Source organism: Mus caroli, unplaced genomic scaffold, assembly GCF_978045245.1.
Source record: "Mus caroli unplaced genomic scaffold, Mus_caroli_1 scaffold_14, whole genome shotgun sequence".
Taxonomy (NCBI): Eukaryota; Metazoa; Chordata; class Mammalia; order Rodentia; family Muridae; genus Mus; species Mus caroli.
This window is the reverse complement of record NW_028227269.1, coordinates 656,985-670,088: the sequence shown is the minus strand read 5'-3', so window position 1 is coordinate 670,088 and position 13,104 is coordinate 656,985. Positions and strand designations below refer to the sequence as shown.

The window sequence follows — 13,104 nt, the reverse complement described above, 5'->3', positions numbered from 1 at the left end:
CCGGTCTGACCAGCACCTGGGTAGCTAGAGCGCAGGGTCGGCTGACACCCGCCAGCTACCCACGACACCCGCCACAGGATTTTGAGACTTCTGGTGAGTAGAACACAGCTTCTGCTCCAGTCCAATCACGCGGGACCTGAGACTGCTTTGGTTGGGGAGGCAGAAATCCGGCCTGGGTAGGGCCACAAGCCTCTTCCAGTCTGAACAGCACCGGGGTAGCTAGAGTGCAGGGTCTGCTGACACCCGCCAGCTACCCACGACACCCGCCACAGGATTTTGAGACTTCTGGTGAGTGGAACACAGAGTCTGCTCTAATCTTTAAACAGTGACAACAATAACAACTAATCCCAGAGATTACCAGATGGCGAAAGGTAAACGTAAGAATCTTACTAACAGAAACCAAGACCACTCACCATCATCAGAACCCAGCACTCCAACTTCGCCCAGTCCAGGGCACCCCAACACACCGGAAAAGCTAGACCCGGTTCTAAAAGCATATCTCACGATGATGGTAGAGGACATCAAGAAGGACTTTAATAACACACTTAAAGAAATACAAAAGAGCACTGGTAAACAGGTAGAAGACATTAAAGAGGAAGCACAAAAATCCCTTAAAGAATTGCAGGAGAACACTGCTAAACAGGTAGAAGACATTAAAGAGGAAGCACAAAAATCCATTAAAGAATTGCAGGAGAACACTGCTAAACAGGTAGAAGACATTAAAGAGGAAGCACAAAAATCCATTAAAGAATTGCAGGAAAACCAGACCAAACAGGTGATGGAATTGAATAAAACCATCCAAGACCTAAAAAGGGAAGTAGAAACAATGAAGAAAACCCAAATTGAGGTAACACTGGAGATGGAAACACTAGGAAAGAAATCTGGAACCATAGATACAAGCATCAGCAACAGAATACAAGAGATGGAAGAGAGAATCTCAGGTGCAGAAGACTCCATAGAGAACATCGGCACGACAATCAAAGAAAATACAAAATCCAAAAAGATCCTAACTCAAAATACCCAGGAAATCCAGGACAAAATGAGAAGACCAAACCTATGGATAATAGGAGTAGATAAGAATGAAGATTTTCAACTCAAAGGACCAGCAAATATATTCAACAAAATTATAGAAGAAAACTTCCCAAACCTAAAGAAAGAGATGCCCATGAACATACAAGAAGCTTACAGAACTCCAAATAGACTGGACCAGAAAAGAAATTCCTTCCGACACATAATAATCAGAACAACAAATGCACTAAATAAAGATAGAATACTAAAAGCAGTAAGGGAAAAAGGTCAAGTAACATATAAAGGCAATCCTATCAGAATTACACCGGATTTTTCACCAGAGACTATGAAAGCCAGAAGGGCCTGGACAGATGTTATACAGAAACTAAGAGAACACAATTTCCAGCCCAGGCTACTATACCCAGCCAAACTCTCAATTACCATAGATGGAGAAACCAAAGTATTCCACGATAAAACCAAATTCACACATTATCTTTCCACGAATCCAGCCCTTCAAAGGATAATAACAGAAAAAAAACCAATACAAGGACGGAAACCACGTCATAGAAAAAGCAAGAAGGTAATCCCTCAACAAACCTAAAAGAAGACAGCCACAAAAACAGAACACCAACTCTAACAACAAAAATAAAAGGAAGCAACAATTACTTCTCCCTAATATCTCTTAATATCAATGGACTCAACTCCCCAATAAAAAGACATAGACTAACAGGCTGGCTACAGAAACAGGACCCAACCTTTTGCTGCTTACAGGAAACTCATCTCAGAGAAAAAGATAGACACTACCTCAGAATGAAAGGCTGGAAAACAATTTTCCAAGCAAATGGTAGGAAGAAACAAGCTGGAGTAGTCATTATAATATCTGATAAGATTGACTTCCAACCCAAAGTCATCAAAAAAGACAAGGAAGGGCACTTCATTCTCATCAAAGGTAAAATCCTCCAAGAGGAACTATCAATTCTGAATATCTATGCGCCAAATACAAGGGCAGCCTCATTCATTAAAGATACTTTAGTAAAGCTCAAAGCACACATTGCACCTCACACAATAATAGTGGGAGACTTCAACACACCACTTTCACCAATGGACAGATCATGGAAACAGAAACTAAACAGGGACACAGTGAAACTAACAGAGGTTATGAAACAAATGGATCTGACAGAACATTTTATCCTAAAACGAAAGGATATACCTTCTTCTCAGCACCTCACGGTACCTTCTCCAAAATTGACCACATAATTGGTCACAAAACAGGCCTCAACAGATACAAAAATATTGAAATTGTCCCATGCACCCTATCAGATCACCATGGACTAAGACTGATCTTCAATAACAAAATAAATAATAGAAAGCCAACACACACGTGGAAACTAAACAACACTCTTCTCAATGATACCTTGGTCAAGGAAGGAATAAAGAAAGAAATTAAGGACTTTCTGGAGTTTAATGAAAATGAAGCAACAACATACCCAAACTTATGGGACACACTGAAAGCATTTCTAAGAGGAAAACTCATAGCTCTGAGTGCCTCCAAAAAGAAACTAGAGAGAGCACACATTAGCAGCTTGACAACACACCTAAAAGCTCTAGAACGAAAGGAAGCAAATTCACCCAAGAGGAGTAGACGGCAAGAAATAATCAAACTCAGGGGTGAAATCAACCAAGTGGAAACAAGAAGAACAATTCAAAGAATCAACCAATCGAGGAGCTGGTTCTTTGAGAAAATCAACAAGATAGATAAACCCTTAGCCAGACTCACTAGAGGGCATAGGGAAAGTACTCTAATTAACAAAATCCGAAATGAAAAGGGAGACATAACAACAGACCCTGAAGAAATCCAAAACACCATCAGATCATTCTACAAAAGGCTATACTCAACAAAACTGGAGATCCTGGATGAAATGGACAAGTTTCTAGACAGATACCAGGTACCAAAGTTAAATCAAGATCAGGTTAATGATCTAAACAGTCCCATATCCCCTAAAGAAATAGAAGCAGTCATTAATAGTCTCCCAACCAAGAAAAGCCCAGGACCAGATGGGTTTAGTGCAGAGTTCTATCAAACCTTCAAAGAAGAACTAATCCCAGTTCTTCACAAACTATTCCACAAAATAGAATCAGAAGGTACTCTACCCAACTCATTCTATGAAGCCACAATTACTCTGATACCTAAACCACATAAAGACCCAACAAAAACAGAGAACTTCAGACCAATTTCCCTTATGAATATTGATGCAAAAATCCTCAATAAAGTTCTCGCTAACCGAATTCAAGAACACATCAAAACAATCATCCATCCTGACCAAGTAGGATTATCCCAGGGATGCAAGGATGGTTCAATATATGAAAATCCATCAATGTAATCCATTATATAAACAAACTCAAAGACAAAAACCACATGATCATCTCGTTAGATGCTGAAAAAGCATTTGACAAAATCCAACACCCATTCATGATAAAAGTCTTGGAAAGATCAGGAATTCAAGGCCCATACCTAACCATGATAAAAGCAATATACAGCAAACCAATAGCCAACATCAAAGTAAATGGTGAGAAGCTGGAAGCAATCCCACTAAAATCAGGGACTAGACAAGGCTGCCCACTCTCTCCCTACCTATTCAACATTGTACTTGAAGTCCTAGACAGAGCAATTAGACAACAAAAGGAGATCAAGGGGATACAAATCGGAAAAGAAGAAGTCAAAATATCGCTTTTTGCAGATGATATAATAGTATACATAAGTGACCCTAAAAATTCCACCAGAGAACTCCTAAGCCTGATAAATAGCTTCGGTGAAGTAGCTGGATATAAAATTAACTCAAGCAAGTCAATGGCCTTTCTGTACACAAAGGATAAACAGGCAGAGAAGGAAATTAGGGAAACAACACCCTTCTCAACAGTCACAAACAATATAAAATACCTTGGCGTGACTCTAACTAAGGAAGTGAAAGATCTGTATGACAAGAACTTCAAGTCCCTGAAGAAAGAAATTAAAGAAGATCTCAGAAGATGGAAAACCTCCCATGGTCATGGATTGGCAGGATCAACATTGTAAAAATGGCTATCTTGCCAAAAGCAATCTACAGATTCAATGCAATCCCCATCAAAATTCCAACTCAATTCTTGAACGAATTGGAAAGGGCAATCTGCAAATTCATCTGGAACAACAAAAAACCTAGGATAGCAAAAACTCTTCTCAAGGATAAAAGAACCTCTGGAGGAATCACCATGCCTGACCTAAAGCTGTACTACAGAGCAATTGTGATAAAAACTGCATGGTACTGGTATAACGACAGACAAGTAGACCAATGGAACAGAATTGAAGACCCTGAGATCAACCCACATACCTATGGTCACTTGATCTTTGACAAGGGAGCAAAAACCATCCAGTGGAAAAAAGACAGCATTTTCAACAAATGGTGCTGGCACAACTGGCGGTTATCATGTAGAAGAATGCGAATTGATCCATTCCTATCTCCTTGTACCAAGGTCAAATCTAAGTGGATTAAGGAACTCCACATAAAACCAGAGACACTGAAACTCACAGAGGAGAAAGTAGGGAAAAGCCTCAAAGATATAGATACAGGAGGAAAATTCCTGAATAGAACAGCAAAGGCTTGCGCTGTAAGATCGAGAATCAATAAATGGGACCTCATAAAGTTGCAAAGCTTCTGCAAGGCAAAAGACACCGTCAATAAGACAAAAAGACCACCAACAGATTGGGAAAGGATCTTTACCTATCCTAAATCAGATAGGGGACTAATATCCAATATATATAAGGAACTCAAGAAGGTGGACTCCAGAAAATCAAATAACCCTGTTAAAAAATGGGGCTCAGAACTGAACAAAGAATTCTCACCTGAGGAATACCGAATGGCAGAGAAGCACCTGAAAAAATGTTCAACATCCTTAATCATCAGGGAAATGCAAATCAAAACAACCCTGAGATTCCACCTCACACCAGTCAGAATGGCTAAGATCAAAAATTCAGGTGACAGCAGATGCTGGCGAGGATGTGGAGAAAGAAGAACACTCCTTCATTGTTGGTGGGATTGCAAGCTGATACAACCACTCTGGAAATCAGTTTGGCGGTTCCTCAGAAAATTGGACATAATACTACCAGAGGATCCAGCAATACCTCTCCTGGGCATATATCCAGAAGATGTTCCAACCGGTAAGAAGGACACATGCTCCACTATGTTCATAGCAGCCTTATTTATAATAGCCAGAAGCTGGAAAGAACCCAGATGCCCCTCAACAGAGGAATGGATACAGAAAATGTGGTACATTTACACAATGGAGTACTACTCAGCTATTAAAAGGAATGAATTTATGAAATTCCTAGGCAAATGGATGGATCTGGAGGGCATCATTCTGAGTGAGGTAACATATTCACAAAGGAACTCACACAATATGTACTCACTGATAAGTGGATATTAGCCCAAACACTTAGGATACCCAAGATATAAGATACAATTTGTTAAACGCATGAAACTCAAGAAGAACGAAGACCAAAGTGTGGACACTGTGCCCCTTCTTGGAATTGGGAACAAAACACCCATGGAAAGAGTTACAGAGATAAAGTTTGGAGCTGTGAAGAAAGGATGGACCATCTAAAGACTGCCATATCCAGGGATCCATCCCATAATCAGCTTCCAAACGCTGACACCATTGCATACACTAGCAAGATTTTGCTGAAAGGACCCAGATATAGCTGTCTCTTGTAAGACAATGCCGGGGCCTAGCAAACACAGAAGTGGATGCTCACAGTCAGCTATTGGATGGATCACAGGGCCCCCAATGGAGGAGCTAGAGAAAGTACCCAAGGAGCTAAAGGGAACTGCCACCCCATAGGTGGAACCTTATTATGAACTAACCAGTACCCCAGAGCTCTTTTCTCTAGCTGCATTTGTATCAAAAGATGGCCTAGTAGGCCATCACTGGAAAGAGAGGCCCATTGGACTTGCCAACTTTATATGCCCCAGTACAGGGGAATGCCAGGGCCAAGGGGTGGGGGTGGGTGGGTGGGGGACTGGGGGTGGGGAGTGTATTGGGGACTTTTTGGATAGCATTGGAAATGTAATTGAGGAAATTACCTAATTAAAAAAAATAAATAAAGTGCATTGATCGTTAAAAAAAAAAAAAAAAGAACACGGGCTGCTCTTCCAACAGTCCCAGGTTTGATTCCCAGCATTCATATGGTGGCTCCCAGCTATCTGTAACTCCAGTTCCAGGGAATCCAAGGCCCTCTTCTGACCTGCCCAGCCACCAGGAACACATGTGATATAGATATACACTCAGGAAAACCACGCATACACATAAAATAATAGTAACAGTAAAAGAACTTTAAATGTCTGCTTAGTTTTAGAGATATACAAAACAAGAATGCACTATCCCAATAATATAAACAGACATAAAATACTTTAGAGTCTTTCATTACTCAGGAAAAGTATAACAGTATCAGTTAATTTTAGACTTTGAAAAATCAAAAATACATGTGACAGTCACTAAGATCAAAAAGAAAGACATAAAAATGATTTTTTTTTAAATGGGCACTGGTATGAGGGTGTCAGATCTCCTGGAACTGGAGTTACAGACAGTTGTGAGCTGTTGTGTGGGTGCTGGGAATTAAACCAGGGTCCTCTGGAAGGGTAGCCAGTGCTCTTAACCACTAAGCCATCTCTCCAGCCCCACAATAAAATAATTGTAAGGGTTATCACCAACTGCAATGCCTAACAGCCTTTTTATAACTAAAACCAACCAAACAAACAAACAAACAAACAGAGTAATGACAGATTCCTTCAGGAGGCAGAGGCAGATGGATCGCTGTGAAGTTCCAGGATAGCCAGGGCTATACAGTGAGATCATGTCTTTAAAAATAATAACTAAAACTAAACAATACTCAGATTGTTGATTTTTATATATAGCATTCATGTGGCCCTGAGTTCAATCCCTATACCAGAAAGAAGGGAGAGGGTAGGGGGAAAAATCAACACCAAACAGTACTTTGGTTATGTCTCTAAATGTGAAAAATCTGAGGTTAATTGAGGAGGCAGGCAGTTCGTTTTGTTTTTTGAAACAAGGTCTCCTGTTGCCCAGGCTGGCAGAGAACAACATGAATTTCTAATCCTCCTAGCTTCACCTCCTGGGTGCCATGAGTATGTAAAAGTGCCACTCACTCGCTGCTGTGAGAAGGAAGAAAGCGATAAAGCAAATCAGGGTGGTCCCACCCGCAAGGTGCAGGGCAGTGCGACGGGACCAGACAAAAGGAAGACAGGCACAAGTTACTGCCAGCATTCAGAGCCTTGGGGCAGACAGTGGGCACATGGATGGATTAGTTCTATGAATGAATGAAAGAGGAAGGGAAGAACATACATGCAAGATAATAATAGTAGTGATAATAGTAATAAATAATCATAATCATAGAAAAGCACTGGCAGCAGCCCAGGAAGGCTCAGGTGGTGCTGCAGGAAGAGGGACGCCACACAAGGTATACAGACTAGAGAGATAATCAAAAGACAGAGTGACAGGACTCAGTAATTGACTGCATGTGGACTCTGGGAAAAGACAACATATGAGTGACTCTCTCAGGTTTCAGGAATGGATGGGCACTTGGGCCACTGTCTGACAAAGGGATCCAAATCTTAACATATGAAGACCCATGGCAACGAGCACCGAGCCACGTAATGGCTCGCCGCATACCTAGTTTATCCACTGCCCACCACATGAAATCAGACAGTCAGGGTAAGAACTAAACAACCAGGTACCCCAGGGGCACACACACACTGACAGTCTGAGTGCAAGACACAATCCCTACACACATTTGGCCCTACCACTCAGGTACTTCTGTTTGATATTCCAAAGCACTGGGCCTCTCTTCTCCCCCTTCACCTAGGCATGGAAGGAGTAGGGTTGATAGTAGATGATGGCAGGCATCTTGAAGTCAGCACAAGGATAAAGCTGACACAAGGGACTAAGTGAGGAACAGCCTGAGGAAAGCCAGCCAGAGCCAGCCACTGCAGCAGCACAGGGCTGGCATTCCTGCAGACTCCTGGCATCACGGACTCTCTCAGCCTGGTATCTAAGACACTAACACAGAGGCAGAAAGCAGAAAGGATGTTGTACGTAAAAGCCCCAGAATGTAAGCCTAGCAAGGAAGTGAGGCAGCCCTGCTGTCCCTGCACGCCAGGAACATGAGTTTCCCTGCTCCACCAGACCACAGGCCATCAGCACCTGTGGTGTGAGGGACCGTGGGGTTGAACATGAGTTTGTCAGGGTTTCCAGCGCTCCCTGTGGTTTCCCCTCTGTCCCACACACAGATGCCTGTACGGTCCAGCGGTTCTTAAGTTCTCACATAGTACTTAGAAAACAATGAATCCTCAGAAAATATTCACTTAAGGAACAAAATCCAAACCCCAATTGTTCCTAATCTGTGTAGAAGCTTTATCATCAACTATACCACTGAGAAATCATTTAGACAAAACTACTAACTATAAATCTGGAGGTGAAAGAAGTTAAAATTAACTAATTACTGAAGTCAATCTTTTTTTTTGTCCGAGACAGGGTTTCTCTGTGTAGCCCTGGCTGTCCTGGAACTCACTCTGTAGACCGGGCTGGCCTCGAACTTAGAAATCTGCCTGTCTCTGCCTCCCATGTGCTGGGATTAAAGGCGTGCACCACCACGCCCGGCTCTGAATTCAATCTTTAACCTTGGAGAATTATAAATACAAAGTATGAAAGACTCGACTAAAATAAGTAACTAGATAATCCACACATCAAAGGAACTGCCCAGCCTAAATCATAAAAGTGCCACTCAATAAAATGGTGAACAGGAAGGATTTAACACTAAATACACTGATATACAGATATACAAAAACAAAGTCAAATTATTAGATCCCTTGTTATTTCCAGTATAAAGAAGCCAATTTTAAATTTCTGGAGAGATAAATGATTCTTATCATATACAGATCTGAGTTACTAAAGATGTGAATAATATTGATCTGAAACTTACCAAGCTCCCCTCTAGCACAGCACATTACTGCCGTTCCTCAGCCCCTCTCTCTGCGTTTGCTAGTTCTGTTTGGCTGCTCCTTCAGCCATGTTTCCTCCCCTCCCACGCCCACCTCCTCTCTTTTGGCAGGACCCAGATTGAACCTAGGGTGCTCTACACAGCACCAGCCTTCTCTGTCTCTTCTGATAAACTATCTAGCTATTCTGTGTGTGTGTGTGTGTGTGTGTGTGTGTGTGTGTGTGTGTGTGTTGCTCACAAGTGTGTATGTTAGTGGTGTGAGGCCATGCATGTACACACAGAAGCCAGAGGACATCGGGAGACTCTATCCTTCTTGCCTTGAGAGAGGGTCACTCACTGAGTCGGAAGCTCACAGCTGTGCTAGGTTGGCTGGGTAGCAAGCTCTCAGCACCCACCTATCTCAGCCCACCCAACACTGAGGTTATGGCCATAAGCAGCCACGCCCTTCTTTCTGTGTAACTGGTGGGATTCAAACTACAGCTCCAGGATGATGGCTGGGAACCACAAAGCTTGACATTTTTAAAGTTGGCTCTGAGATTATGCTGAGGTCCTGCTTTTGCCACACTTTTCATAAAACTGAGCCACCTCCCCAGCCCAGAATCAGTGTTTTTAATCCCCACTCACCTTTCGAGTGGTAAGGTAATTTTTATTACTATATTTTTAAAAATTGTTTATTGATCTGATTTGTGTTGTGAACTGGCTGAATCGCTGGATTAGGGACATGATGAGACTACAAAGGGTAGCAATTTCTACCCTGGGTTCTAGGTCACAGGACTCCGCTCTTAGAGAGTATGAGATTAATGTTTGGATTCATAACCCTATCTTTTAAATGACTTTATGATTCTGGGACTTTTACGTATTATAGACTCTTATTTTTAAAATTCAAATTTCTTTAAGTAATTTTCTATCGAATGGGTAAAAATATCCAACTTGCAACATAAATATATTATGGCTCTGGGAAAGCCTAATGCGTGGCCTGGCTTTGTCCCACCCATACTTTCTCACTAACTCACTGAATTTCTGCTACTATAACATGCAACTATTACCATTTTACTAGCTTATAAATTCAACATAAAGAGAAAAAGACAGGGCTGGAGAGATGGCTCAGTGGTTAAGAGCACTCACTTAGAGCTCTTCCAGAGGTCCTAAGTTCAATTCCCAGCAACCACTTGGTGGCTCACAACCATCTGTAATGGGATCCCATGCCCTCTTCTGGTGTGTCTGAAGGCAGTGACAGTGTATTCATATATATATAATAAATAAACCTTTAAAAAAAAAAGAAAAGAAAAGAAAAAAAACAACACAAAGCAGGGAGCATTCCCATGCGAATCCAGTGGTCAACACAACATCAGTGAGAAGCAGCAGGAACTCTTGGTTCCTGGAGCAGAACCGCTTCTCAGCATTCCATCCCTCAGGATTGTTTGCTTTGGTTTTGCTTTGGTTTTTATAGTAGAGGAACTCATCTCCAGTTTAATTGTGGTACGCTAAGGTAGTTTCTTGCTCATGTTGTGAGGTCTACCGAAAAAGTCTGAAATAGATTCTTAGAAGTTTATGAAGAAAAAACTTCAGCTCAAAGGCATTTGGTGTTACAGAGTGGAGAAAGATGGGTTAAGCGTTTCTCAATCCTTGGGGACAGGCTTATCATTTCACCACAGTTTGACTCAAGTGGGTGAGTCTCATCCACTGCATCTACAGTGGAGCTCCAGCTGACACACACCAGAGGACAGTGAGTGGCTGCCTGCCCAGGATGCAGGAAGGGCTTACACTGAGCAATTCACCTCAAGTGGGGCTCTAGGCTGACAAGAGTTAGCAAGGCAGGGTGAGAAACGGGAGATGAAGAGATGGGCGGGATTGAAAGGAAGTGAGCAGGTACGAGCCTGTCGTAGGCGGCGACCATGAAATTGAGGAGGAGACTGATGGACTGCTCCACGCTGATCTGGTGAGTAGAAGGAAGGCGCTTGTTCAACTGATAGTAGATGGACGAGATGACAGTCTCCAGGCGGGACACGCTGATCTCCGTGCTGTGGTCCAGCGTGTTAAGGCCATTGTCTCGGAAAGCTTCGATCATGTTCCAGATATCAACAAGATGAACTAAATCAAAGAATATAAACTGTCAGAAATTTTAAAGGACAGTGTCACCTCACAAGTGGACATTTAAACTGATTGACTCATTCCACCTGTATTAAGTAATTGATGCTTCAAATCTTTGTAAATAGTGACCCCTGTGACCTCTATCAGCTGATAGTATAATAGAAAAAGTATACCAAGAATTACTCTTAAGAACGTCCCCTTTCAAAACAAATTATTGTTACATCTATTTAATTATTTATTTATTTTAAAGATTTATTTATTTATTATATGTAAGTACACTGTAGCTGTCTCCAGATGCGCCAGAAGAGGGCGTCAGAGCTCATTACAGGTGGTTGTGAACCTTTTTGAACTCAGGACCTTTGGAAGAGCAGTCAGTGCTCTTAACCTCTAAGCCATCTCTCCAGCTCTACATTTATTTATTTGAAGCATGGGATGTTGGTACATATATGCCGGATGTATGTACGTAATGGCACATGTATGAAAGTCAAAGTACAACATTTAAGAGTTGCTTCTTGGGCTGGTGAGATGGCTCAGTGGGTAAGAGCACCCGACTGCTCTTCTGAAGGTCCGAAGTTCAGATCCCAGCAAGCACATGGTGGCTCACAACCATCCGTAATGAAATCTGATGCCCTCTTCTGGAGTGTCTGAAGACAGCTACAGGGTACTTACATATAATCAATAAATAAATCTTAAAAAAAAAAAAAAAAAAGAGTTGCTTCTCTCCTTCCTTCCTCTTTTTTGTCCTGAGACAGGGTTTCTCTGTGTAGCCCTGGATGTCCTGGAACTCACTTTGTAGACCAGGCTGGCCTCAAACTCAGAAATCTGCCTGCCTCTGCCTCCCAAGTGCTGGGATTAAAGGCGTGCGCCACCACGCCCCAGTTTCTCTCTTTCCACCATGTGAGTTCAGAATGGGTGATGAGTGCCTCTAAACACTGAGACAGTCCAATATTCAGCTTGTTTAGCAATCTGCCGCAACATCCTGAATCATCTTTATTTGTATATTAATCTGGCAATTTCAGCAACATTTTACATCTCAAATTTTACTCTCTATAGCCCTAAGAAGTATAACTGTATTAAGTATAACTCTACCATGCTGTGTGGCCTAATCAATGTTCTGAACAATGTATCCAAAAGACAAATTTGTTTAAATTTGCTTATTTAAGTTTATTCAAATCCATTTGTCTACATTTAAATTTGTTTTTATACAAATTGTTTTAAACTTTGTTTTGAGCAAATCAGATAACTATCTCCCTGGATCTACCCTTCTCCTGACATAAATAAAAACCATGGGTAAAACACTTAAAAACAAGCAAACAATAGGGCCTTTTTAGCACATTGGTGACTTGGGGCCAGGACTTCAGTCAGACCTGCACCCATCAAAAGAAAGGATAATACCTTAGAAGAGCAGTTGTTAAGAAGACATGACTTCGCCAGGCAGTGGTGGCGCACGCCTTTAATCCCAGCACCTGGGAGGCAGAGGCAGGAGGATTTCTGAGTTCGAGGCCAGCCTGGTCTACAAAGTGAGTTCCAGGACAACCAGAAAAACCCTGTCTCGAAAAACCAAAAAAAAAAAAAAAAAAAAAAAAAAAAAAAGAAGCAGCAGCAGCTAGCTGGGGCTACAAGAGACCTTGCCTCAGTTAACATAAAACAAAACCAAGGTTTGGACATGATAGCTGCCCAGTGAGTAATAACACTTACTGTGCAAACATTAGGGCCTGAGTCCAAACCCTAGCAGCCCATGTAGAAGGCCAGGTATGTGGCAACCTTTCCACCTGGCCAGGTCCTGCACAGCTTGCATCAGGGTCTAGCCAGACAAAGACTGTTACAGAAAATCACAACCAACCAAACTGCAGAGTATGAGTGAATGATCGCATATTGCCCAGCCACAACTGCTACATCTACAACATAACTCCTACATCTAAGGCTCACCAAACAGCACAGAAGGGGTACAAGTCAGA

The 13,104-nt window shown here is 42.0% G+C and overlaps 1 protein-coding gene across 13 annotated transcripts in view; it reads right to left on the bottom strand.

Moving 5' to 3' along the window:
* Dtnb (dystrobrevin beta) overlaps positions 1–13,104 on the bottom strand; it is a 207,155-nt gene that overhangs the window by 168,722 nt on the left and 25,329 nt on the right. For all 13 annotated transcript variants that reach the window (XR_015045156.1, XR_015045155.1, XR_015045158.1 and 10 more), the window contains exon 4: positions 10,933–11,146. Coding sequence is in view for 9 of the 13 variants with exons in the window: in XM_085830168.1 (XP_085686294.1) it covers positions 10,933–11,146 (214 nt within the window). In the remaining 4 variants the exon portion in view is untranslated. The remainder of the gene's footprint in view (positions 1–10,932; positions 11,147–13,104) is intronic.